Source organism: Solea senegalensis, linkage group LG21 (assembly GCF_019176455.1).
Source record: "Solea senegalensis isolate Sse05_10M linkage group LG21, IFAPA_SoseM_1, whole genome shotgun sequence".
NCBI lineage: Eukaryota > Metazoa > Chordata > Actinopteri > Pleuronectiformes > Soleidae > Solea > Solea senegalensis.
This window is the reverse complement of record NC_058040.1, coordinates 12,776,928-12,803,810: the sequence shown is the minus strand read 5'-3', so window position 1 is coordinate 12,803,810 and position 26,883 is coordinate 12,776,928. Positions and strand designations below refer to the sequence as shown.

The 26,883-nt window shown below is 42.7% G+C and overlaps 1 protein-coding gene across 1 annotated transcript in view; it reads right to left on the bottom strand.

Moving 5' to 3' along the window:
* Positions 1–4,756: 4,756 nt before the first annotated feature.
* Positions 4,757–26,883, bottom strand: part of rimbp2a (RIMS binding protein 2a) — a 55,949-nt gene continuing 33,822 nt past the window's right edge. Inside the window, exons 6-26 of the mRNA XM_044012666.1 lie at positions 24,862–24,966; positions 23,880–23,930; positions 21,955–22,159; positions 20,493–20,650; positions 20,299–20,378; positions 20,082–20,191; positions 17,441–18,259; positions 17,215–17,238; positions 16,076–16,227; positions 14,833–15,137; positions 14,164–14,626; positions 13,750–13,905; positions 13,281–13,427; positions 11,994–12,096; positions 11,506–11,634; positions 9,825–9,994; positions 9,146–9,314; positions 8,959–9,059; positions 8,734–8,805; positions 7,920–8,084; positions 4,757–5,289 (exon numbers count right to left, since the gene is read on the bottom strand). Coding sequence (XP_043868601.1) covers positions 5,062–5,289; positions 7,920–8,084; positions 8,734–8,805; positions 8,959–9,059; positions 9,146–9,314; positions 9,825–9,994; positions 11,506–11,634; positions 11,994–12,096; positions 13,281–13,427; positions 13,750–13,905; positions 14,164–14,626; positions 14,833–15,137; positions 16,076–16,227; positions 17,215–17,238; positions 17,441–18,259; positions 20,082–20,191; positions 20,299–20,378; positions 20,493–20,650; positions 21,955–22,159; positions 23,880–23,930; positions 24,862–24,966 — 3,912 coding nt within the window. The 3' untranslated portion in view covers positions 4,757–5,061. The remainder of the gene's footprint in view (positions 5,290–7,919; positions 8,085–8,733; positions 8,806–8,958; positions 9,060–9,145; positions 9,315–9,824; positions 9,995–11,505; positions 11,635–11,993; positions 12,097–13,280; positions 13,428–13,749; positions 13,906–14,163; positions 14,627–14,832; positions 15,138–16,075; positions 16,228–17,214; positions 17,239–17,440; positions 18,260–20,081; positions 20,192–20,298; positions 20,379–20,492; positions 20,651–21,954; positions 22,160–23,879; positions 23,931–24,861; positions 24,967–26,883) is intronic.

Sequence of the window (26,883 nt, the reverse complement as noted above, 5' to 3'; positions counted from 1 at the left end):
AAATGTATAAAAAAAATCATTTTGCACACGTACCTAACTCATCGTAACTAGATATGAGTGAATGTCAAAGTAACATTTCAAGGAGCTGCAGAGCAAATTTCATTACTCTTATCAACCGAGGCATTTTATTCCATTCTATTCTAAAAATGTGCGACAATTTATTTCCGGTGTTGTCTCTCCACTGGGACAAAAAAAAAACCTGTCAATCAAACTGTATAAAGTGGAAAAATAATAATTCACAGAAAACTTGAAAATGTGTTCCACATTATGTGCCCATATGAACTTACCTTGGGACCACAGCACAGGGGCACTGGACTGTGAGTGGCATATTAATATAGATAGCTGCCATGTTTGCTGTATACATCATGGCTATAAGACAATATATTATATTATATGCACACAAAGGTGAAGAAATGGGGGTAAAGAGGAACCCATGGGTACATTTTTTCCCCAAGACACTAAAGCCAGGACAAATACAGTATAATAATGTGCATAATGCAATACACTATGTTACTATAAGTCTATTGCTTTGCATAATACCATATTAAGCCCACACATCTCTCTCTAGCATACGTCTTAGCGAAGTTTAAAAAACTGTTCATATCCAGAGACTTGGAAAGAAACCTGCTCCAGTTCATCACACGACAAAAAGGTCTGCGTGTATATCAAATATTTTACCTGGGAGATCCCTGCTGTAATTCGAGGGCGAGGAGGGTCAAAGTGACGTCAAGTGTTTAACTGGGACTCTTTGTGAAATATTCAGAAAGGCCAGCAGGAGATGGATGTCCCCCTCCCACCCACTCTCTCTGGTTGCGTGGCAGATGGGACGAAAGCAAGTGATAGAGAGGTTACAACTGGCAAGAATTTTAAACATCCATTGGCCCTCGGGGACTCCGGAGACTTACAGCTCAATAAAGATCTGTTGGATAGCGAGGGAAAGTGAGGGCAAGAGCGGGCTGAAGAGACCGGGCAGCGGGAAGGATAGAAAGAGGGAAGAGGAGATGAAGGACAGGGAAAGAGGATAAATAGGGCAAATTTATATTAGAAGCAACAAACATGGAGATTTGCTGATTTACAAATTTAGTCTCCTGTTTTATTAACTCTTCTTTCTTCACGATTCTCTCACTGGGCTCCTCAGTGTTTGAGGTCATTTTCCATTTCCTGCTCGAGTCAACATTTAAAATTAAGCAAATGCTTTAAAGGAAGTAAGACTTTCTGAGGTTTTTGTCCATATGGACTTTTATCATGTGACGCTTGTGGCAAATGTAATAAATGGCATTTTTATACCTATATGTTTGGTCTGTGGTCTCCCATATTATTATTATTATTATTATTATTATTCCTCCACAGGCATCACTGTTATTTGATGTACTGTCAAATGAAAACCACTGCTGCCCTCCTGAGGATGGTGGAGTAACCGCATGAAAGTTGCAGTTGCACAAATGCAATAATTACCCACACTACAGAATAAACAGTGCTGTTGTGACAGCTTACAGTACCACAAGACAGTGGGACGCTGTGAGAGTCAAATTAAAAGCGAAATGATAATTATTTGTCACGTCATGATCCCAAACAGCCATTCTGTCCCGTTACTGTCGCTGATTAACGAGTGTGAAGCTTCAGAAAAATTCCCAAAGCTGATTTAGGGATTTCCACGAGCGTCTTCTTGTCGTCGCTAATTAATCTGGGAGCATGGATAAACCTATAACAAACACAGGGCAGAATGGATATTTGTGGTGTAGCTTTAGTGACCATTATGTGCCATAATTACCAGGAAACAGCTGGAATGATTACACCCATTAGGATAAGGCTTCCATTGAAAAGCTCTCTGCCCATAAGAGCCTCTAATAGTCTTTTCTGTTCTCTGTTCTACTCTGTAAGTGGCTGAGTAGCTTTGGATGGAGTGGAAACACAATGACACGGGTGTGTAATATGGATTCTGGCATAAAAAAAAAAAATGATATCACAGAATTATCTTTATAGTGTGATAAATCTGCTGTGCCCAACTTCATACATAAAACATTAAATGCATTTTTGTTAAAAATGTCAATCCCCAGTAATTTGTGTGACATGATAATAACGAAAGATAAAGCCCAGGAGAGGCATCAGTCAGAGCCCACAGTGCAGGATCATTTTATGAATGATTTAAATAACTGTACAGTTTCATTAATATTATCTGATACAATGACAATGGGTTTAATGTTTTCAGATGAAACACATCTGATTTTGCTCTATATGCAGCGTGTGTGAATTTCATAGGGTCAAAGACCCAAGATGTGTTTTTTTTCCCTCCCTTCAGCAAAAAAACAAACCGAAGACAGCTGGGTTTTTTTAAAAAATATCAAATTTAATTTGGTTATAAAAGTCGTAGGCTATTATTTTTTCACACATGCACGCCCACACATAATTAATCACCATAGATACTGTCCAACTGATTTCTCTTTTTCTTTTGTCTTTCTTTTTTTCTCTTTTGTTGAAGTTTGATTCACAACGCAAGCACATACGGTGGACTGACACATCTGACCTCAGAGGACACCATGGAGAATGTTTCGCAGTCTTTTTACAAGGAGAGGAAATCTCAGTGCACTAAGAAAAAAGGCCGTCGTCAAAATCAAGTAGAAACATTTAGAAATTACCTACAAATGGAATCAAAGTACAAAAAGAGCTACAGTGTTTTGGAGACACTTACACCCCATTCACAAATGAGCAGTTTTGGTATAGGGACGACCGGAATGAGAAATCAAACATAAAGAGCTTTGGAACAAACAGAATCATCAGCACTGTAGGTGGAACTCGACCTACGTTGTATTTTGGCAGCTGTCCCGAAATCATTGCATTTTAATTCCAACAACAGAAATGAAACATTTCACACTCGTCTGACTTCTCTTCTTCAAGTGCAACGTGTCCCGACCCCCCCCCACCTGACACTTTAGTTAGCACATTCCATTTTGAAAAAAAAGAAAAGAAACCTTATTCCCATAATCCTTCATCATATTCAAACACACAATGCATAACGTTGCATTAAAAAAGCCAGAGAGGTATGTAAGTTGTGTTGCGGCTACTTGACTAAAATGCAGTTCTGTGCTGTCACTGTGTGTGACCCTTTAGTTACATGAGGACAAACAGACGTTCTTACTTTAAAGATCCAGTGTGTAAGATCGAGGTGGCATTATTTACATTTGGCAAAAATGGAATATAAAAGAATTATATCGTTGTGTTGTTGTTTTTAGCGTATGAATCGTTGTTGAATGAGCCCTTTGATATTTACAGTAGGATTTCATGGACCAAAGCAAACCCTTTCGACTTGTAAGCGATAAAAAGATTAAGGTTACCGCACGTTCTTCCTCGCGCTTTTAGCTGCGACGCTCAACTTCAACCACTAGATGTTGCTAAATCCCACACAATGTACCTTTTTAAAAAAGTGCTGAAACTCGCTGTAATGTAATGCAGTGTGGCCTGGTTTCTATTCCCTTTCATTTATTTATTTTGAAGCTCTTCCACTGAGAACGATAGTAGATATAGATACGACAGGATGTGTGAATGTTCTATTTTGAATTGAATGATTCACAAGAAAAGAAAAACATTCAGTGGGTCAAAAAACCAAATGGTTTACTCATAAGATCATGGGAATAAAATCATGGTGTAGTCCTTATGTACTTCAGTATGTGTCACGTGTAGAGTGTAAATGTCCAATAATAATAAACTGAACAATGCCACGCGATGTCATTTTGATGAGTTGAGTAGTTTCTATATGACGGTGTAACACTGGTCCTCTAGATCGACATGACACGACAAACCAAACAGTGCACAGGCAATGGAGGTAGCAGCACATCACTAGATCACAAGACCAGTAACTACATGGCCTCTCCTTTTTAGTAAAAAGAACAACATACATGAAAGGTGCAAAACATGAATGCGACGCACATATTGCCTTACACGCACACACACGCACACACGCACACAGGCACACGAAACATGTCTTTGCCACTCATCAGACAAAACTCACCTTTTGTGCAATAGGAAGATAGACATTAAAAGTTTGTCTTGAACTAGGCGTTTCATGACAGTGTGTGACAGCAGACGTGTTCTTCTTCTTTTTCTTCTTCTTCTTTTTTTAATTATCAAAAAGAGACAAGCACAAGCGACCCGTCATGAAACAAAAAAAAGAACCTGGTGTAAAGTCAAGCCTTGTAATTAGACGAGGAATGTCAAGCTCACATTGGTTTGTTTTTTTTCATAAAAGGCCACTGAGACAGTAAAGCTCGCCGGGTGTTTCTGACGTTAATGCCCCTTTTTGCCATTCTTTCTTTCTTTCTTTCTTTCTTTCTTTCATCACAGACATTTTCTCCCTGCTGAGTCACACGCGCAAGAGGAAATGCTTCTTTTCTTTTGTTTCCCGCACCCCGACATACTATAATATGCTACCACCTCTCTCTAAGATATTGCACTGAATAAAGCCTTTGCGTTGTCAGCTAGCATGACTTAGCTTTTTCTTTTTTCTTTTGTTTTGATATTGAGGAGTATCACTTCTGTTTCCTTCGTCGTGATATTCTCCGTACACTCCAGGAAAAAAAAAATAGGTTTTTTCAAATTCTATCCTGGCTGAGAAAAGCCTGTTGGAAACATTAGATGTAACCAGATGCTTTGTTTTCACAGCTACCCTGCTTGAAATAAATGTAAATAAAAAGTTTCTTGGACTAATGATAAAGGAAAATAAATACATGTCATGAAAATCCTAGTTGGGTTTTTTTTCTCTCTTTTTTTTTCTGTTGATTTAAAATACATCACAGTAATATATATATTCTGGTCTGTGGGTGACCCCTTCTCTTGATTTTGGCACTGCACTGTACATATTTTTGTTGATTCGTATTCCTCTAGTGAAACATGAATAATTAAGTCACTGGTTATACTTAAATAGGCTCAAATATAGTCCATGAGACGGCGCTCACGTCCTCTCTGACACGAGCTGTCAGATCAGAGTTGATTGTATGGATGCAATATACAGAGCCTGGCATGTGCACATATTGTACATATACAGTATATGCTTTTTTGTTTTGTTGCTTATTTCACGGGGGAAAGCCTCTTCAGCAGCTTCTTCCCCTTGGAGAGTAGTCCTTTCTTCTTCTTGTTCGCCAAGTCGTGAGGGTCGCGGGGGTCCAGCGGGATGTGGGGGCCCCTGGTGGGGCTGAGGGGCCTCATGGTGCCCGGCAGAAGGGGGCGAACAATCGGGGACGGGGCGCGGACGGGGGTGGCGTTGTGGTCGGCCGCGTCCGACGTTTCCGTGGCGACCTGGGGAGAGAGGTGATGGGGGGGAGGTGTGGAAGCATGGGGCGGCAAAATTACAAACGAACCTTACATGATGAAGAAGTGGCGCTATCCAGTCAATATAGACGCATTTAATGTGTTAAATTACATTTTTAAAGGTCCAGTGTGTAACAATTAAACGTTATATATTAAACCTTAGTGCACCCATGGTAAATGGCCGTGGGAATAATACACAACTCCTTGTCTTTTCTGTTGTTGAGTGAAAGTTATGATTCATTTTATATTGCGTTGTTAGCGGTGATATAAAGTAGCAATAATTGTGCAGAGGTCACAAATTCAACCGTTTTTGCCTTTTTGTTTTTGTTCATAAAAACGAGCCAAGTGAACTTTGAACTGTGACATATATCCAAATTTCACTAATTCAATCCGATTTTAAACATGTTGAGTACTTTTTGCTCAGGTGTGTTTATATAGTTGGTAAAAATGGATGATATAAGACACTCTATGTTGCACATTCTTATAGCCTCTGTTTATACTGTACATTTTAACATAGTAATGTTAAAAAAAAGCAGCATAAATGCTCTGTGTTCTAAGGGTTAACCATAAGTATGTTCACAAGTGTACAATCACTTAATATTCTTTGGTCCTCATAGACTTATCATAAGCCTCTTATGTGGTATGTGAAGGCCACCATTGTTCCCCGAAGCACTTGGGAAAGGGAGGAGTGACCAGAGGGCTCCTCTGTTTATTTATAAACGACAGTATCACTCTTAAACGTCACTAATTCTTACACATTGGACCTTTAAATTATGAAACATTCATTTTACCAAGCAAAGGAAACAGCAAATTTCGCTGCATGTTCTGATCAATCACTAGAATCACCAGAATCAGGATCCACGATATTTCCTTAAATTACAGGTCACAACACTGTAGTTAATTAGAGGATGATATTAAAAAAAAAAGAAGAAGAATTGTGCGATCAATTCACTGCACTCAATTGACTAAAGCTATTATCTGTCTGCAGAGTAAATCTGTTGCAAATTGAAATGACAGTCGAGACGTGATGCATTTTCTCACACACACGCGCCCACTGCACTTAAGGAGGAGGCACACTGAGGAGGAAGCCGGCAAAAATGCGCAGCACGGAATCAGGAAAAAAACCACAGAGTAGCAGGAAAAGTCGACCGTCAGTCGGCCGGGAGGGAACACAAAGTGCAATCATGTACAATACAACACTCAGGGACACAACTGTAGATACCAGGGTTCACATCTAATGCAGCAGCGACATGCACAGGTTTGTTTAAGTTCTGAGTCTGGATCAGTCTGGTCTAAATGGTCACTGATTCTACATTAAAACGACTGTAGGTACAAAGACCCCAATCCTTTTGGTAAAAGCATAACCCTACTTCCTGTCATCAGAAAGTAGAGCGTTAAAAGCAAACGCTCGTCAAGTGCTGCTGTCCGTGGCATTTTAAAAGCCTTCACTGTGACCGCAAGCTGTGTGCATTAGCGCCACGAGTTTGGTATCTCAAGTTGCCGACTTACTGTACAAGGCAGACACGCAGTCATTTATGATGTGAAATGAACAGTCTCCTTCTGTCTTTGTTTGGTTTTGTTTGGTTTTGGTTTTTGTTTTGCCAAGCGGGTGAGGAAAAACAAAAAAGGACATCAGATGTGGCAGCATTGTCACCGTCGATTTAAAAAAAAAAAAAAGGAAAAAAGAAAAACCCACACCACTATGGCAACTGAAAACAACAACACCACCACCACCAACACAACACACATGAACACAGAGCACAAAAAGAATGTTTTTAATATCCAATTTTCTCTTTTATTGTTCCTTTTGTAACAATACAGTATGGATGTCTCAGTGCTGCGGTTAGTTTTGTCTCTTGAGCTCAGAGCAAACATGGCATATTCACTGTCAACATGGCTGAAAAATAGATTTGATGTGTGTGTGTGTGTGTGTGTGTGTGTGCAATATACATAAAGAAACAAAGCCTCTTCAAGGAAATACAGCAGTCGAGCCAAGAAAGTCATTACAAAATGTATCAAGTTTTGAAAAAGGCATGCGTTTCCTCACTTCCTTTTTCCATCTCCTCAGTACTCTTCTCAAATCACATCTTTTCAGTGTCACTGGGTAGCAATTGTGTTAATAAAGCACTTATGATTATTATACACAATAACCATAATTTTGATTTTGGGTTTCAGTGCAAAGAGGTGCCAAATTCTGTTTGTGTCAGGAATGAGCTGAGCCTTTTTCAAGTCCTCCTTAACCAGTGCTACATGCAAAAAAAATCACCCACAGAGCTCCCACAGTCTATCCTCTCTCTCTCTCTCTCTCTCTCTCTCTCTCTCTGTCCATGTTAGGCTTTGCTTCTTCCTTTCTCTGAGACTCAGAAAGGTGTTAGCACTGGATTTGTGTCCCCTTTTCAAACGGGTGAGGGGTGGAGCAGGAGGGAGGCAGGGGGAAGGGGGGGCGGGGGGGGTTGTTAGTTTGTTTTAGAGTCACCACTGTCACCACATGGACAAACACACACAATGAACAGCACATAGACGGCAAGTGGAGGAAGCAAGAGACGGAAATCAAGAGAGAGGAAACGGAGGATGGATGAACACAGGGCCTAGCGCTGAGAGCGGCGATGATGATGTACCCGTTTGCCCTCCGAGACGGAGGCGGCGGAGTTGGCAGGGGGCCGGTTGGCGGGCTCCTCCTGGGGGTAGTGGGACGGCTTATCGGTCAGATACACCTCCACATCATCAGGCACTTCTTCCAGGAAGTTAGAGGGAACCAGGCCACGGTGGCCATTGATCTCACCCTGTCGACAGACATGAGGAGTAAACACGTCTGGTGGAGTCGTATATAATACAACATTTCAAACTGTCTGGTGTTGGCCCCTGATTTATCTTAATCCCCTCAGAGGTTGACCAACTATCACAAATCACAAGTTTTACAGAAGTTGTCCTTCTTGCTGTTCAGACTATATATGGGGATGGTCCAAAAGCCAACTCAGTGTCACAAAACCACTCTCAATAATCAAAATGTGTCACATTAACATACTGTAAAGGGATGTCACTGTCATGTGATAAAGGATGTGGAAACGTAACACAAGCATTTCAGATTCCTTTGTCTGACGTGTTCTTTAAAGCCCTCCACTCCACCGAGAACATGTGTACCAGATGTTCATTGTTGTAGTTTAGTGTTTCTGTGTGTATTTATTGTGCAGGCTCTGTAGAATCCACAGCAAATTTCCCACTCGGATGATTAAGTCTATCCGATACTGATGTGAGTGAGGGCTGAAAATGTCTATCACGCATCGTGTTTTTCAAATGTCTGCCATAGTTAGTTGGTCAATGCATCAAATGCACACAACAGTAAAAGACGATTTCAGACTGATATTAGTACAGGTTGTGATATACAGTAAGTGGTCGACATGCAAATGAAACCACAGACACACTAGCACTCACATAATAGAAGCCGTCCTCGTCGATATCACCAAACACAGCCATGATGTCACCGGCACAGAAGGTGAGCTCGGCCTATCACAAGTCACAGAAAACGAGCGTTAAAAAAAAGAAAGAAAGGAAATCGTTAATTTTGTCTTCCCGTGTCATGTCTACACCAATCACATGTCATACAGTTTGTAATAGCATTAGTTTGTGAGTGGATCTGTCGTCAGCAGTGAGTGATACCTCCACATCAACATTAGGAGAACTCTCCCGAGGGTCGTAGTCGTACAGAGCCACCATCCTCCGCGAGGCCTGATCTCGACGGAGGCCCCTTTTGTTATGCTCTGGAAGAAATGTGAAACGCCATTTTAACACACATTTCACACTCCTGTGTTTGAACCCACAGATCTTTCTCCTGAGTGTGTTGTACCTATTCTGTCCACAGGTGTGCTGAGAGGCAGGAAGCCCTGCTTGATGAGCTGGTCCATGGTCTCCTCGTCCTCCGCTCGAATCTCTGACACCATGTTACAGGGGATGAGCCCCATCCGGCCCCTCACTTCTCCTCTGTAAAACCCATCTGTGTCTTTATCACCATACACCTGGTAGCCAAGAGAGAGAAAGCAACATCGACAAATGTCAAAACGTTATCAAATGAGTTGACACGGTGCCAATTAAGCCTATCAGCTTAAGGCATTCCTGCGCTGCACCCAGAGTGACATTAATGTTACAACCGAGCGGCCGTGGGGGAAGAAGCACAAAGTCAAGTAAAGTCAAGATAGTTTCATACAGCAAATCTGTGGCTGAAGTGCCCATTGAAAGACCCACAAGTGGATTATACTGATAAAAACTATACCTGGAAGTTTAGTAGGACTTCAGAACTAAGAAACTAAGAACACATGTTTAATCACAGCTGCTGCTGTTACGTTTACCACGCGGCTCCAATTGACTTTCCTGGATGCAGTCTGGACACCATATACAACATATAACTTACCAAAGTACCATAAAAACAACATCAGAAGACGCCCCCACCTTTTCTCTTCACACTCTCACTGTTTATGTGAGTGTGTACCTAAATCTAAATAGAGAACAAAATGAAGATAGACACCCACCCTAATGATCTGCCCCTCTTTGAAGGGCAACTCCTCATCAGCGGCATCTGGATTTGGAGACATGGACAGGGGGTCGTAGTCAAACAGGGCCACAAAGATCCTAAAGGACTCCTCAGTCTCTGACTCATCGTAGTACGTGGGGGAGCGGCGATCCCGATCTCTGTATCCGTCTTTAAAGCATGAAATGCAAAGAACAGAATTTAAAACGGACAACACCTGCTTTATATGAGACCAAGGCGCAGAGTTCTGTGACAAAAACCCGACAAAGCCCATTCTATATATATATATATATATATATATCTTACACTTCTATCATGAGCAAGTCCATGTGTTTATATGGTGATGTAAGTTAGCCATGCTTCATTTGAAAGGAAATCAATGACAAGAACTATCGTCTTATTCACAGTAATTGACTTAACTGTGTGGTGTTGCGTGACGGGGTTTGACTTTCGTGTCTCGTCATATTTTGTGCTTGTCAGCATGCAGACAGGAATCTGTGCTCATTTCATCACATATTTGTTTGTCTTTATGTTCATATTTGCAGTGGAGGGGACAAATGAGGCGCAAGACAAAACATGGTGCAATGAACAGAAGGGATTCAGAGACACGACAACATCAGCAACACACAAGACTAACATGCACGCTGATCCAAAAACCAGCTAAACACAAGAACGCTGTGTTTGTTTTCACTTTATATCAAAACATAACACGTAATTTAATTCTCATAAGTAGACATCACTGTCTGTATTTAAGGTTCCACTCATTGTCAACTGTTGTGGCAGCAGAGTTTATATTGAAATGTATGAGCTGTTCATTGAGGATGAGTTTATTTAAATTTGTCAGCCTATCCAGACTTATAAAGGGTTTGGTAATTGTCCTATTTGTGTGTGTGTGTGTGTGTGTGTTGCTAACACAGAAATTTAGGCGGCAACTGCGTTTCCAGCAGCTGACATTTCAAACTCAAAAACCTCAGACAGCTAAACAAACAAAAAAAAGTGACAATGTAGTCATTCTTCGTCATCAACCGCAATTATCGCTTCAAAATTGTACAGGCAACTCTATTATTATTATTATTGATGTTTTTTTTAAGTTGGCGGGACATAAATGTGAGGGACAACTGCGTCTCTCAGACATCTCGAGAAACAAAAGGCGGTGACAGTGTCGTCATTCTTCAAACGTCTACCCAAATCCTTTGGGGGTTGCCACAGTGGATCATTTGCCTCGTCATTTTGCCCTTGTGTCCTCTTCTCTTACACCCAACTGTCTTCATGTCCTCCTTCAACATCTACCCAAATTATCTCATCAAAATGTCATGCACAAACGCTCCCATTCTCAGAGTAGGAGGAGTGGTTGTACCACAAAGGGAAGGGGGTTGAGCAGGCATCTGGAGTTCAGTGCAGTGAGTGATGCATTCTCTGAGCAGTCAATCAATCATTTATCATCTGCAGCTGTGGAAACATTCACCCTGGACCCCTGGTATAGCTTTGCCAGTGGATCCGCCATTTCAGTGCAGTGCAGTCATGCTGTTCAACTGTAAGCATAATAATTATTACGATTATTATCTAAGACAGAGAAACAGGCACTTGCAAGTGTCCACGGCTACTTTTTGCCTTATGCCAGTTGTTTGGTGGCACGTATGTTGCCATGCTGTGGTGGTAAAAACAGGACTACAGGCACATACCATGGGGAGACCTGAAGCCGCCCATGTGCCTGCGAGACGACCGTGTCCTGTGCCGAGCTACTTTGCCATAGTAAACATCCTCGTTGATGGGGGAGAGGTTTCCCTCACTGTTATTCTCAGAAGTTACCTCTACAGGAAACACCAATTAAAGGACGATGCAGTTACAAAGGTCACAACCTTCCCCTGCCCAAACAAACTACGGATATACTGTATGTCCACCTAAAACCTACAAGGTGATGACACATGTGGACAGGAAAGCAGCAATGGGAAAACTACAATATCAATGTCAGAGCACATTAACACATTGAGCATCAGTTTGCCAGCTTTGGGCATCAAAATAATCTTTCCAACAAACATTAGGGAAGTGCATGAGAATGATTCATAGAAGGAGGTGATCTGAAGACATGAAAACAAACACTACTGCACTATGTCAGACTACAGAAAACATGTGTTTCAGTCCTTTCTCTTCACCGCCACCCAATACTGACCAATAGAAGGGACCATTAGAGATCGTCTCTGGGGTTGGGGACCACCATGATGAATTCTTCTACCTGTCTCGCGGTTATGACCTCCTCCACCGGGAGTGTTTGTCTGAAGTGCACATAAACACAGAGAATATTCACACACATTAGAGATTAATGAGCGGACAGACGGACAAACAGACAGAATTGCAAACAGCATGTGACAAAAAAAACAACAAAAAACAAAAACAGACAAGTCACATCGACAAACTTGATACGAATTGTATGTAAACAAAATCATGCAGCACTCACAGACAGGCACACTGAAACGCTGACATTTAGACACACGCTCAAACACACACAAGCCCACATGAACTTCTTAAAACGTCTTAAATGAATCAATAACAAACATACCACTCAATTCAATTGAGTTTGCCAAATGCAGAAGAAGCTGTGTGACATATAACAGCAAGCTCCATCATGACTCTAAACTCCAGGCGAACACAGCAAAATCCAATCTATCTCTGTTTCTTCCCATGGAGTAGAAAACTTCAATCTTAATCTATTTTAAACCAGTGGGATTTCTCTCTTTCTAGCCATGAGGCCTCAACATTAAAGGCTCTTCCAGACATCCCTGTAGCTTCAGTCCACCTCTGACCTCATCCACAGTTTGTATCCTCTCTTCAAAGCAGAGCAAGCAACACTTAAAGCAAAGGAAATGTGACGCAATATCACAAGAACGAGTGAACTTCCGCCGTGTGAGATCCATAAAATCTAATCCATTCTATCACAAGATCAATAAATCAAACTACATCACACTTCTCACTACGACTAATTCATGTAGCTTATGGCAAAAGTAGTGAAGTGACATGTTCCTCTGTCTGTGTCTCCTTTTGGTGTCGTTTCAGTGGCTGTCACGTGTTGAGCCATCACAGACAGTCCAGAAAGAAGGTGAGCGATCGTCAGCTCCATCAACTCAGCAGCAAATAACCTCAAAAGCAGCCATGAAAGCACCTTTTAATAAACCCAGTCAAAATTAATGACCCTGCTCTCAATGCTGTAGCATTTCATTCTTATTTTCTTTTTCTTCCTGAAGCGTCAGACCCCACCGTCTGTGCCAGGCCCACTTTCCCTACTCTTTCTCCTTCTTATATGAATTTTAATTAAACTCAGCACACACACTAACAACACATATCAAAAGCAAATCGAGGCAGCAGACTCAATTGAAGTTTCTGTGCCCGTGCAGTTCGCTAAAGAATAATAAATTTGGGTGTTTATGACTCTTGGGTTTAGAATAAGTGCAAAGAACTGCACCTTGGCTGTGTTGTGCGAGTTGCGTCGACGTCCCTCTTCCAGCTGCATCTCAGAGTACAGCTCCTCCTCATCCTCTTCCATGATGTCAGACAGGTCTGAGCCCCGGCTGCTCTCGCTGTGATAGTCTTCATTGTGACTATAGTTAGGCTTTCGGTAGTCACACACAAACAAACACACACACAAACACACAGACTCAGTTGTTTAAGTTGACATACACACGTACGTAACAGACATGCACACACCAAACGTACATGGATGGGCAAAACACACGCGAGAGTACGCGCTCAGACACGGGCGCAGGAGTGCATGCGTGCAGTCACCCAGACATGCAGGCACACATACACGCAGATCTGAACACACGCGCGCACACACACACACACACTTGAGTGGTGCTCCATTTAAAAAACACATTGAAGGTGAAACTGGGAGGAAGGAGGAGGGGACTCATCACTCGTCGTGGTGTTCTTACCGGCCTCCCCAGCTCGGAGCCTCTGAGGAACTCGTCGACTGAGGGTCCTCTCCGGCGGCCGCGTGCAAACCCTTCCTCGTCTTCCTCTTCCTCATCAGAGTGGTGCTGGTAAAATGAATGACCCTGCTCTCCATATCTGCCCTGTCTCCTGTCCCCCTGAAATTGTATGACAAACCCGGACAGTAAGTAACAGACACGGGGAAATTAAAATTCTAATTTAAAGTGTAAAAATGTATTGATTTTTACATTTTACTAACACAATCTGCTCTCCTTTGAAGAATGCAATGTACTGGCAGTCATAAAAACCTAAATATGCCTTGCTGTTTATTTTTATTTAGTCACATTTCCATCAAAACAAAATCAAGCATCTTTAATGTACTGTGTTTGGACTCAGACTGTCCATTTCCACCAGACCTTGCCACTTTCCGCCGCGACCCTCTGCGCTGCTTCTCGGGCGATAGCTTTGGCCACGGTGTCTGGGATCAGTGTGCCTCTGGGCTGCGGGAGAATCCTCTGGGGGGAGGGCGAACGTGGATTGTCGGATGGAGGGGCCTCAAGGGTGTGGCCTTGCATGGGCACGGGAGGCTGGGAGGAGGGCGAGCGTTTGGGGTCCCAACCGGGCTGGCCAGGTGGAATGCCTCCTCCGTGGTGGGCCGCATGCTCTTTGGCATCCAGGTCTCTGGCACTTACTGGTCTCTGAGGTACAGGGTGGGGTTGGGGGTGGGGCAGCAGAGGCAGTTGATGCTGGGGCCTGGGGCCTTGGTGGGGTAGACGAGGCTGGAGATGTAGCGGCTGGGGATGTGGGGGTCGAAGCTGGGGTTGCGGAGGTCCACCTGGATGGGGTGGTCTGGGGTGGGGTTGAGGGTGTGGAGGATGCTGCGGGTGTGGAGGCTGCTGTGGGTGGGGAGGATGCTGTGGGGTGTGGGGGCTGTTGTGGGTGGGAGGATGCTGTGGGTGTGGGGCTGCTGTGGGTGCGGGGGCTGCTGTGGGTGTGGAGGATGCTGTGGGTGTGGGTGCTGCTGTGGGTGTGGGGGCTGCTGTGGGTGTGGAGGATGCTGTGGGTGCGGAGGATGCTGTGGGAGTGGTTGTCCGTGTACCTGGGGTGGAGGAGGAAGTTGGGGCGTGGCATGGGGAAGGTGAGGGGATTGGAGTTGGGGTTGCACATGGGGGTGTGGAGGGGGGCCTGTGTGCGGGTGCATTGGCGGTGGGGGCAGGGGAATCGGAGGTAGAGGCACAAGCAGGTTGTTTGGAATAAAAGCGACTTGGGAGTCCTGGGATTCTCCCTGTACTGACAGCGTCCTGACAATGACCTCTCTGGCTTCCAGGCACTGAATCCTTGTCAGCTCAACGGTAACATAGTCTGCCATTGGGTACAACACCTCAGCTATCTGGATTGAAAAGAAAAGACATGAACAAAAGACATGAATGAAAACTACATAATTAAGATCACATCCATGCGATATAAATCTGAGGAGGTATCCTTTACGGTCTATTGTATGGATTAAAACCACAAACTTATAACATATCTAAAAAAATACAAGCTTTAATGTCACTTTGAATTGTTTTTGGGGTTTGTTTGTTGATGTTTGAAGGTTCAATGTATCTTTATTATTATTAGGTTCACAGACAGCAGTAAAAACGTTGAAAAAAAAGTGTAGAAATGCTAAAGAGGAGACAAGAAATCTTGTTCACGAGAAAGTTTTCTTGTTATAACGATGTTGGTTCAGATTGTCATTTGATCTGTCGGTTCATGATCTCGCATTGTATCAGATCTGCCATGTCGGCATTCTGGGTTTCAGTCCATACAGGGGAGCAGAGAAGTGGTTTGCGTGGTTCAAGGTTAATTCACACTCTCAGGTGTTGTGTGCTGATTTGCTTTGGCAGTCACCAGATGGAGTTAGAGACCTTTCGAGGATGCTCACTGGTCCCACGTCGAGAGACTTGCACTGAGACCGAATCACAAGCAGGTGGCACTGCTGTGTACCCTGAGAATTTTGATGACATAATGCCCACAGTCTATGACAGAAGCTCCTCGCATCCCATCTGTGATGCATATATGTCCGCATGTTGCGACTGGATTAAATGTGATTAGACTCATTCACGCTGTGTTTTAAACACACATGTGCACACTGCATGTGAGGCATTTACATAGCATGTGCTTGAATATTTAATATAACCTCTCCTGTGCATGACGCTGCACAAAGTCTCTCTTCCCACAATTTTCACTCGAAAATACAGGCTTTGAAAGCCAGATCACCACCTCACCATCATGCACTAACCTGAAATAAGGATGAAGTAATAGTGCTCCTCATAGTAGTGAACTCACCCGCTGTCCTTTAGTGCATACTGCATAACCAATGACATTAGCTCCATTAGAAGTGCCAGTGGGAGAGAGGATTGGAGGCTTCCAGCAGACCTGTAGGACCCCCGGAGCCTGCCCACAGAGCACCCGCACGTCAAGGGGAGGCAGGGGAGGGCCTGAAAGGTGGCAGCATGGGGAGTGAGGAAACACAAATGTGATCATTTACTACATACAAGAACAACAGGAAGTAAAAAGGGGGTGAAGCATTCATTAGATGCACAGATGGGCACTGTCACAACCATGCACAGAAAACAACTATTCTCTGTATTCACAATCTGTTCATTTGTGAAAGGTTTCACTGAAACACCCAAATTTTTGCACGAACCATGCAGATGCCGTGACGGTCGCCCATGAAAATCATTCACAAGACAATGTGTGCTCCGTTTATAAAAATGCCATTCAAGTGGAGAAATAAGTCACAATGGGCAAACACCGGCCGCCCTAACATCTAAGCTGCTGCATCATCAAACTAAGTAGAAACGAGGGTTTCATTATTTTTGCAAAACATTCTCCTCTGGTTGAGTGCAACACCATGACCACAATGCACTTTATTAAGGTAATAAATGAACAATACAGGCTTCCGGGCATCCTCGGAGAGAAAACTGATGTCTCAGCATGCAGGACATAATCCAGAGAGACTAACTATAGCCCATCCTTTGTATTCCACTCTCCTGGATTACTGGATAAAACATGCACGACTGCATTCAAGCAGAAACAAATGCACACTGATACAACATGGTAATTTCTGTGAGCAGTGGATGGTTACTGCTTAATATAGAACTGGTTATTCTGATATCAGATAAGGAAATGACTCATCGGTATAATAACTAATCATAGTTTGTGTTTCAGAGCTGTTTTATAATTGGTGATTGGAACACTCGGGGACACTACTGCTGTTGTTGTAGAAAAACAGTGTTTTCTCAATTTTCAATTTTGCCCACAAAAACTAATTGGATTTTATCATTCTCAGTTTCATGACTATGATCCTTAAGCATCATAGCACTGTGATGTCATCTCTGCACATTGGTTTTCAGGTGAAAACGAAACACTTAGTGCTTAGACATGAGGGGAAACCCAGCATGTGATTGATGCTTCATTCTGACCTGTTCTGCAATATGGTGTTGGACCTAGACAAAATACAATACACAACAGTGGCATGGTGAGACAAGGTTTTTTTTTTAGACTGTACTCTTAAAAAGTAGAAAGAGAGTACAAAGTTTTCTAGAAAAACATAAAAAGCAAGCCGAACAGAACTACTGTCAGTTGTCAGATATGGATCTACACCTATAATTAGAGCACAGTGTCAGTATAACACTGAGTGGTTCTGACCTGCAGCTTGAGTGCAGAACTCCACACCGGCTTCTTTCCTCTCTCTCTGTTCCAGCGGCAGTTGCCATGGCACCTGGTGTGGCTGCGCCACCACCGTCACTTTGTACACCGTCAGGGGCGTCAGGTTGTGAAAGCGTAGTCTATACCTCCCCGGCTTTACTACCGCGTGCTCTACTCCATCCAGGAACACAGTGTGACCGTAATTGCTGTTGCTAGGCAACCAGGAGAGCTCAGCAGTGTCACGCTGGATGTCGTCCACCCGCAGACCACATGGCGCCACAACCACATTGGCCCCCACCAGCAGAGTGCACCGCAGTTCGTCTGACAGGCCCCGGTCGGTGGCACACTGCACGGAGACGCGGTGAACGCAGCCGTCCAGGTCCAGCTTCTCCAGCAAACACTTGGACCGGCCGCCGTACTGTATACTGGCGCGGAGTTCACCGTCTACTAACACGTTGTAGCCAGAGATGTTCCCCCAGCCCAAAGGCACTATCGGAGGCTCCCAGGCCACAATAACACTTCGTGCCAGTTGCTTGATTAAGGTGATCTTTCGGGGATAAGGCACAGCATCTTCAGCCAGGTCATCAGGATCCATGGGTCCCCCTGTCCCATTGCTACAGGGAACCAAGGCATTTGCTGAGCCGAGATGACCATCCTGGGAGGCCCCTCCATCGATCGCCATCAAGGCTAAGGGTGTGTGGTCCAGTGGGCCCATGTTGTCTCCTCCCTCCCCTGCCTGAATCGCTGGTTTCTCCTTGTCCTGGACAAATTCCACAAAGTTGGAGGGAACAAGTCCCCGTTGGCCATCCAGCAGCTCCCCTGTGACAAAAGTAGTAAAGACTTAATGTTCATACTGATGACAAATGTCCCACATAGCTTAAATACGACCCTTTCATTTCAACGTAGTTGAAAAGTAATAGTATCACTCTGCAATTTATCCCACCAATGTAACAAAAAATAGCCTTGGTAAAAGACACAATAAATGCAGCGACGTGAAAACACCACAAACGCCGTCAGTGAGGGATTGTCTTTGCAAGATAATGTGGCCATGAGTCAGAGAGGCAGAGGTGGGAGATGCACTGCACTGTATGTAAATGTGCAGTGTGCACAATTCCCTACGCACTATTGCTTCTCTGACGCTTGTTTGTCTCCTCTACCCGGCAAACACACAAACTGAGGAAATCGTCACATTATTTCCAGGAACACCATCAAGCTTATAGATGTGATGTGGTCAATGCAGGAAAAATGGCTGCTTTGGATTTGCTCTGCGGTTATTTCCCTGAAAATTCTGTCTTTAGACCAACTGTGTGTGTGTGTGCATGAGTGTGTCATTTGTGCTATGCTGATGATTAAGCTGAGCCCCGCTGGATTAGTCACCCGGCCCAACTCTTCCTCCCGTATGATAAATACAAGGCTCCTTCAAGATGCCATGCAATCTCACTGCCCACAGCGAATGAATCACTGCAGCTGAGTACAACCGTGTGTCTAAGCTGGGCCTTGCAGCATTGCCACGGATGGAGAAGCCTTCATCATTCTAAACAGATTCCACAAGAAAAACACTTTTTTAAATAAAAAAGTGCATTGGAGTTTCTCTTAATGACACCGGTGCACTGGAGTATAACGTTTAAATAAAGTTAATATAGATACAGAGTAAATAAGGGGAGGGAACGAAGCATTGCAAACCAACCAGGGGAAAATGTACAAACTTTGACTGAAGTAATAATGAAAAAACAACACAACACAGAGCCCTGCGAGGTGAAGTGTTACTTTAGGGATTTGTTTATGTCAACAGAGGTTTGACATTCACATCATCGACACATGACGTAGGGCGAAAGGTGGGGTGCACCCTAGACAGGTCGCTAGTCCACCACAGGGCCACATATAGAGACAAACAACCATCCAGTCTCACACCTACGGTCAATTTAGAGTGTCCAATTTGCCTTATCCCCAAATCTGCATATTTTTTTGGACTGTGGGAGGAAACCAGAGAACCCTAGAAGGCCATACTCACATTGTCTTGATAAAAATCATGACAAAAGAGCCAAAACACTGCACTGACACAGAGGTCACAAGATAAAAATAGTTATTTGATGGAAGAGCGGTCATCATGGCAATGTACGCTGATATTTGCATATGACCTTTTCTGACCTAGTTGTATTATATTATCATATTACTACACACATAAGGTGGTAAAAAAGAAATGTCGTAAAAAGCTTGTAATAAATATTGGTGTATGTATACACATGTATATATACTGTACATATATGTACAACAGCTACTTATTCTCTATGTTTATATGCTGTGCCATATACCACTTTATACCAAAGGATATAGCAGATACGCTGAAACAACTGTGAGCAGACCTGTTTTTTTTTGGCATTTGTCTCATTGTGGGATAATTAAAGCACGATGATGAAGACACTCACTCTGACTGTCAAGTACTCTCTGCAGCGGCAGCAGACACTGACTCACAACTTAAAAAGCAACAAAGGACACCTCCTGCTGTTGTGTAATATGGTTAATTTTTTATTTTTTTTTTTGGGGTTCTGTGATGTGATTTTAAACAACCATGACTGAACACTGATATTATTTCGCAAGGCTTTTCTACCCTCCCAAAATAAAATGTGATATGATTTCTCACCTTCATAGAAGCCATCATCATCCATGTTTCCATAAACGTACAGATACTTCCCAGCAACAAGCGGGAGTTCTGCTTCAGGATGCTCGTTTGGTCCATCGTAAGGGTTATAACTGAAATCAAAAAACATTTAAATATGTTAAATACTAATACAGAAGCTGCAAGGCATTGTACATTGTGCAGTAAAACCAAAGAAACTGCAGAAGCTGAGCTTATTCACCTGTAGCGGGCAGTGCAAAGACGGACCTGGCCTGTATAGCGAGGCTTGGACCTGGGTGATGGGGCGGCCTCATCCTCCATCTTTAGATTGACAACAGAACCAGAGACACTGACTGAACGGTCTTACACCTTTGCCAAAACCACGGTAGGTTATAATGTGATTACATTTCGTGCTGTGGTGTCAATCTGACCCACCTCTGATGAGGTCAGCGGTCGAGGGCTGCTGGGACGGCCTGTTGTCACAGTATAAGATTTGACGCACAGCAATTGTGGTTGTTGTCTGTGTCCAGTCTCCGGCAAGCAGGGAAAGAACTGGGAGATCAGCAGCGGCGTGTGTGCCGTGTTCTCATTGCCTGGAGGACATTGATTTTCATAGCAAATAAAGAGCAGCTGTCATTCCTTCTGCACCCATTCGCTGCTCATTGCACAGCTATTGATCGACTGTTTAAGCAAGTGTACAACAAACACCCTTCGTGGCAAAAGATTTTCCATTCCCATCAACGCAGAATTGCACCTGTCCTTAAAATCCACCGAGGACCAGACACTTCAAAGATGAAGACAGAAGACAAAAACACACAGTCTAAGAGAGCAAGTGTCTGCATTTCTTGAGGAAATTAGGGGAGAAACATGGATCCACTGCATCATTGGTTTTTCTGTGGCATTTGAGTGACTAATATTATGCATTAGCACAAAAGCATCAGTGAATTCCAAGTGAACAGAAGGATTTCCAGCACTTCAAAGACCTGCAGTCTGTGCCAGACTGTATAAATCTACATTGCTGATATGGCTGTATCTGCTGGCTCTGCAGGTTGCACCGTGTGGCGTTAGAATACTAATGTGTTAAAGCACATTCGTGTCATACATCAAGCCTTTGATGACTTAGGCCAGATATCGATCACGAATAAGCAGCATTGCCATTAATGGTGTCCACCTCTGGTCAGGAGTAAGCTGATCCAGCTGTCGGGGGATTAGATCACTCTGATTCTCATTTCATTGTGACCATAAAGCCTCTTGATCACATGTCAGTGTGTCTCGAGAGCGCACATTTTTAAGAATGGATCGAGCCCACTCCCTGCACTATTTAATCCTGCGTTCTCGCAATGTAACAAGTTTGCCACTGAAAGTGGGATTTAAATGTAAGAAATTAAAAACGTAATCACATTTACATAAATCTCCATAGCAGAACATCTATTGCCCCCTGTGGAGTTGTGAGTAATTATCAAAACACTGCAGTGTCATGATGTACCACTTCTCTCTCTCTCTCTCCCCCCCTCCCTTTCACTGCTCCTCAGTCTCACACACACACACAGACACAAATAGGACTCTTTGCCTACGGGTGTTGTTTCTACACTACTTTGGCAAATGACGTGTTGTATATCTCTCCACAATTGCATCCAGAAAAATTGGAGCTGCATGGTTCAGGAACAGCAGTAGCTGTGACAGAGTGGTGCTTGTTCTACTTTGCATTCTTTTGGCGGATGAAATATCGTATGTTCAGACTTCAGACAAACATGCTATGGTGAGAAAGAGTCACAAATAGTCACGATCTGATAGGTTTAATTAAATGAAGGATGGTGTGAACTCATAAGACAATGTAGTATACAATTGTTTATATCTGACCAGCTTATTCCTTATAATCACAGTGACCGTGACCCACCTGATTCTGGTCGGGCTTCAAATCCAACGACGGCCTGTGTGAGTTTCTTTTCTGGTGAAATTGGGAATTGGAGCGTGGCGTCGGGGTTGAATTTACGGATGTCTACAGTATCTGACTGCAAACGGAAATTCAGCAGCTCTTTGGACAGCTGGCGGAAGTGTTCACTCTGTGACCTGCATCTCTGCTCCAGGTCACAAACCTTGACCTTTGACAGACAACGAAGACGGCAACAGGGGAGGGTGGTCATGGACAAGAGTGGGAAAAAAAAAAAGAGTGAACTGTTAATGTGAAAATACTGTACATACTCTAACACAGAGATACAAGTGCTCTGAGGAATAGTCATCGTTTTATCTGTTAATGCTCATCGAACACAGAACCAATGTACAGCGGCTTATAACAGCATAATGATATAGATGTGTCGATTTATCTGACGCTGCTGCGTAAGTGTTTATCGCAGTGAAATGCTGATAAGAACGCCCGCGCAGAGCAGAGTCAGGAGGATTAGTAAACGTACAATACACACACATCAAAGACGTCATATCACTGGAATATCAGAGGAGGCTGAGGAGGGTGTACAGTGGGTATTGAAGTGGACTAACATAGCAGACTAAAATAACAGCTCAATGCTGAAATATTCACACAGGAATAAGAAGGGAGATTAATCTAACCAGGAAAGAAAATAAATACCTGAAACATTCTGTCCATATTGCTCTGTTAAGATTAAAAAACAGAGGGGAAGTAGAAGAAAAAATAAATATTAAAAGAAAAAGAAATGAATGTAGGACCAAACAATAAGAGGAAGAAGTAAAAACAATATCAGTAGATTTAATTTTATTAGAAGGGTGTTGGAGAATAACAGGCTTGTTGTTTTCCTTCAACCAAAAGTGTCATTTAAAAATGGATAGTCATTCATCCATTGGTGACAGAGAACACTGTTATTGTTTTTTGAGTGTACGATTACTACTCTTCACTCGTCACTGTATTCAGTGAACAGACCTTTGAATAAGCCAAGAAAATGTGCTTCATTTAGCTGCATTCTTATTTGTCAGAAAAGAGAGAAAGGTAAACAGTACAAGATGTGTCAGGAATTAAATCAAAGTAAAGGTCTAGTTAATGACTCTAGTGAATTAATTGTATCTTATCAATACAAAAATATATATAAGTAAGTGTATATGGGTCAGTATGTTCATTATTCAGGGCATTTTTTTTCCCATTTTTTTTACTGCAGATTTCTTTAAATTGACCACTGCAGCCAAAGTACTTATACTATGAAGGCCACCTATCTCTGTTCCTGCTGTTGCAAAAATAGGAGAAGAAAATCAGGACCGAAAGTGGCATTTTAATATATTATTATTATATAACTCCACGTGAATTATGCTGTACTTGATGCACAGACCAAGTAAAGTTCACTTTCTCCAACCAAACCCAGACTGCTTACTATTATAGCTATAACACAGTGTGAAAGAGGGGGCTAGTCTATAGAAAGAAAATTAAAAGTATAACACAATATTCTATTGTGAAACTGTAGTAACCATATTTGTGTTAGAGTGGGTAATCTGGGAATTAATGATGGTATTTCTCAGAAATGTAAAGAAACACCAAGTATTTATGAGGCTAAATGAATCTGCAAATAACAAAAATAGACAGAACTAAAACAGAATTCAAAATTAAGTAAAGAATAACATTTGGAAAACTGTAATTAAAACACTAAACAAGCTTACATATATATATATATATACTGTATATATAGACGTCCGAGATACCAGATTGCTGTAATTTATACTCCTGCTAGGGACACTGGCATAAGTTTATTTGCGCCATCTGGTGAATTTTCCTTCGTGGAGTTTCCTTAACAACACATTTAGTATAATACGACATTGACCATGGACGCAACAGTGATCAGTGTGCGTTCATTTTTACTGTACCTCTAACAACTGCACTGCTTCCTCATGCTCTTGGTCAGCTTGCACCCGAGCCTGCAGACAGCACATAGAAACACACAGTGACAGCTGACACTACGATCACAGTTCATGAAGCAAAAGAAGCGGCACACTATGCTGACACATACTGCCAAGCCAGTAACAAGAGTTAACAGCTCTTTAATAATAACTTTAATGTCATATTTGGAATTATTTGTGATCTGCTTTTACAACCACCAGAGCAAAAGCAGTGTAATAAGCAGGTGCAGACAGAAAACATTACAGATTTCTGAGGAGGCTGTTACAATTAAGCTCTTTGATGACCTTTTCAAAGCCAGAGTGAGTGGGCTAATCCACTCAATATTCTTAGAGTATTTACACATCAGTCATTTGACGAAGAGGACTCTGCACAGGCTTTTAGGAAAGCGTTTGATGTCATTATACAGTAAATAATCAAGAACACAGGCAGTTTAACTGTTAAAACCATATGTTTAACTACGTCTGAACAATGCTGTGTTTCATGCGATGTAGTAACAACGTGACGACCTTTAAATCCATCTTCAACGCACACGGAAGTTCAAATGTCCCCTGTGATACAGAGGAGGCTACTGCTGACTACGACCTAATCCCCGTCTTTAAAAAAAAAAATGTTGTCAGACAGAATAAAAGTGTCAGGGGGGAAAAAAGTCGACTACACACTTCCCCGAGTTGCATAAATTTACCAACAACCTTTTTTTTTTTTTTTTTTTGCAGAGAGCAGCAGAAGTGTGCGGTTCTAATAAAATCTGCTGATTTTTGGACAGGTTTCTGGGGTCTTTGTGTTTCCTGATACGGTCGCAGTGATTCAGTGACAGTGATTCAGCACAAAACTGGGCACTGACGCGTCAATAAATGACCCATGGCGTGAAGTCACTTCTCCTATCACCAAATCACTATGTCAAACACATATATATATACAGTATATGTATAAAAAATAGAAATAAACTACCTTTTGTAGTTGATTGATCTCCTTCTGCTTGGTATGAAGGGCCACCAAGGCTTGCTCATGCTCTATCTGCAGCTGCTGCTTCAGCTCGACAGCCTCATGCATATGCTGTGGAGAGACACACAGAGGGAGGGGACAGGATGTGGTGATGCTGAAGGATGTCATTCACAGATGATTTCTGACAGTATCCTGACAGAATTACCCAACCACCGTCTCTCTGCGTTCTGTTGAGGACAAGAGACGCAAAACAGCTCGACTCTCGCTGTTTGCGATCCCCGTCACTTAAAGGAGGGTGTGTGCTGCACACGCTCACAAGGAGCCTTTAAGGTTAATTGAACTCAGTGCACTCGAATGACAATAAGCTGCAGGTGATTCTGCACTGTGGCGTGACGTTAGAACATAGCCTGATGCCTCCTACAGACTGTGAGACTTCAGCAATCGTGTAAGTTCATTATAAATCACACCATGTGACATGAATCTGATAAACTTGGCATGCAGACTGCATGATGCTGAAAGTCATCAGCTGCGTTTGCGACGTCATTAGAATGTGCCAGAGGCAAAAAGAAAAAAAGAAGCAGAAGAATATTCATCGTGCTTTGGCGATTGTTCTGTTCTGTGTATGTGTGCAGAGAAGCATCCAAAGAAGAGGCAGCGGATCGTAAATACACATTATATCTAACATACTGGCTTTAGATCAAAGAAACTACAATGGTGGAGGCAAGTATCAAGAATTTAATACAGTTTGTGCTCTTTATATGATCTTAAAATAAATCTTTCATACCCAACCTACATTATGCTCCAAAACTGACTCAGGCAACGCTTTCACACCCTGATCCCAAACCTAACCTTTATCAAATCATCTGAGTCATGACTATACAGTATCTGTCCGTGGAGACACGACGACCGGCAGAGTTAAGACACAAGCTTTTTTTCTACAGGCTTAAGAAGAGAAGAAAGCTTTAAAAAGCTCTGACGTTCATCAGTTATTCTCTGTATTCCCTGGAAGAAAAGAAAAAAGAAAAAGAAAAGCCTCTTTACCTCCCAGAGTGGCTTTGAGGTGTCCTGAGCAGGCAGCCACTGCTTTGCATAATCAGAGAGAAGCTCTAAGCTGCACAGGGCTGGACTGGCTGAGAGGAAGTGACTGAAGCTCTACTGGAAAACTACAGGGTTTTTTAACCCTTGATTACTCAGATATTGGTTGATTAAGTCACCTATTATTTTCAGGAAACACTTGTCAAGGTTTCCCATACATTGACCAATTTGTGGAGAGTCAACGGTCAGCAAAATCTGGGAGTTCACCTACGGTTAGTATCACTGGTGTAGTCTACGGGAATAACACACCGTATATCCACAACAAAGGGGTTGGGATTTTTTGTATAACCCCTTAAAAATGTGTGTGCAAGTTCATTAGTGTGGTTTAATCCAGCTTCCTTCTTCCTCCGTCATCGGGACCATACATTTTAAAACCTATCTGACATCATCATCCTATACATCACATTTGCCCTTTTTGTGGTTTCTCCAGTTTCGGGCCTCCATTGCTGAAAAACAAGTGACGTAAACTTATTCTGTACTTCCTTACAGTCGTAAATATTGGATACACAGTAAGAGATTTGACAGCAAAGTCCCTAAACGGGACCAAAATGAACAAAGTTGACATCATGCTCTATTACCTGTGAGAATTAGGGTCATTTTCCCATAGACCTTGCAACTAGCAGAATCGTCCCCTCGTGACTATTCAATGAAACCAGAAGATTACGTCCTATTTTATGGGTTTATGGTCAATGGGTTTAAGGCGGCAGAGGACCATGTTCAACTCTGGCGTAAAAATCTATGTCTAGACAGAAAATAAACAATGACTGATGCTCGCACTACAGCTCAAACTTGAACCGCTGTGCCTAAGCCCCGAAAATCAATTGGAAGTGGTCAAAATGCTGACCTCAATACACAACAATGGCCCCCACTTTGAAACAATCAGAGACAGCTGTGACATTTAGTCGGCTTTAGGAGGGGTACGCTTCTTTCCCG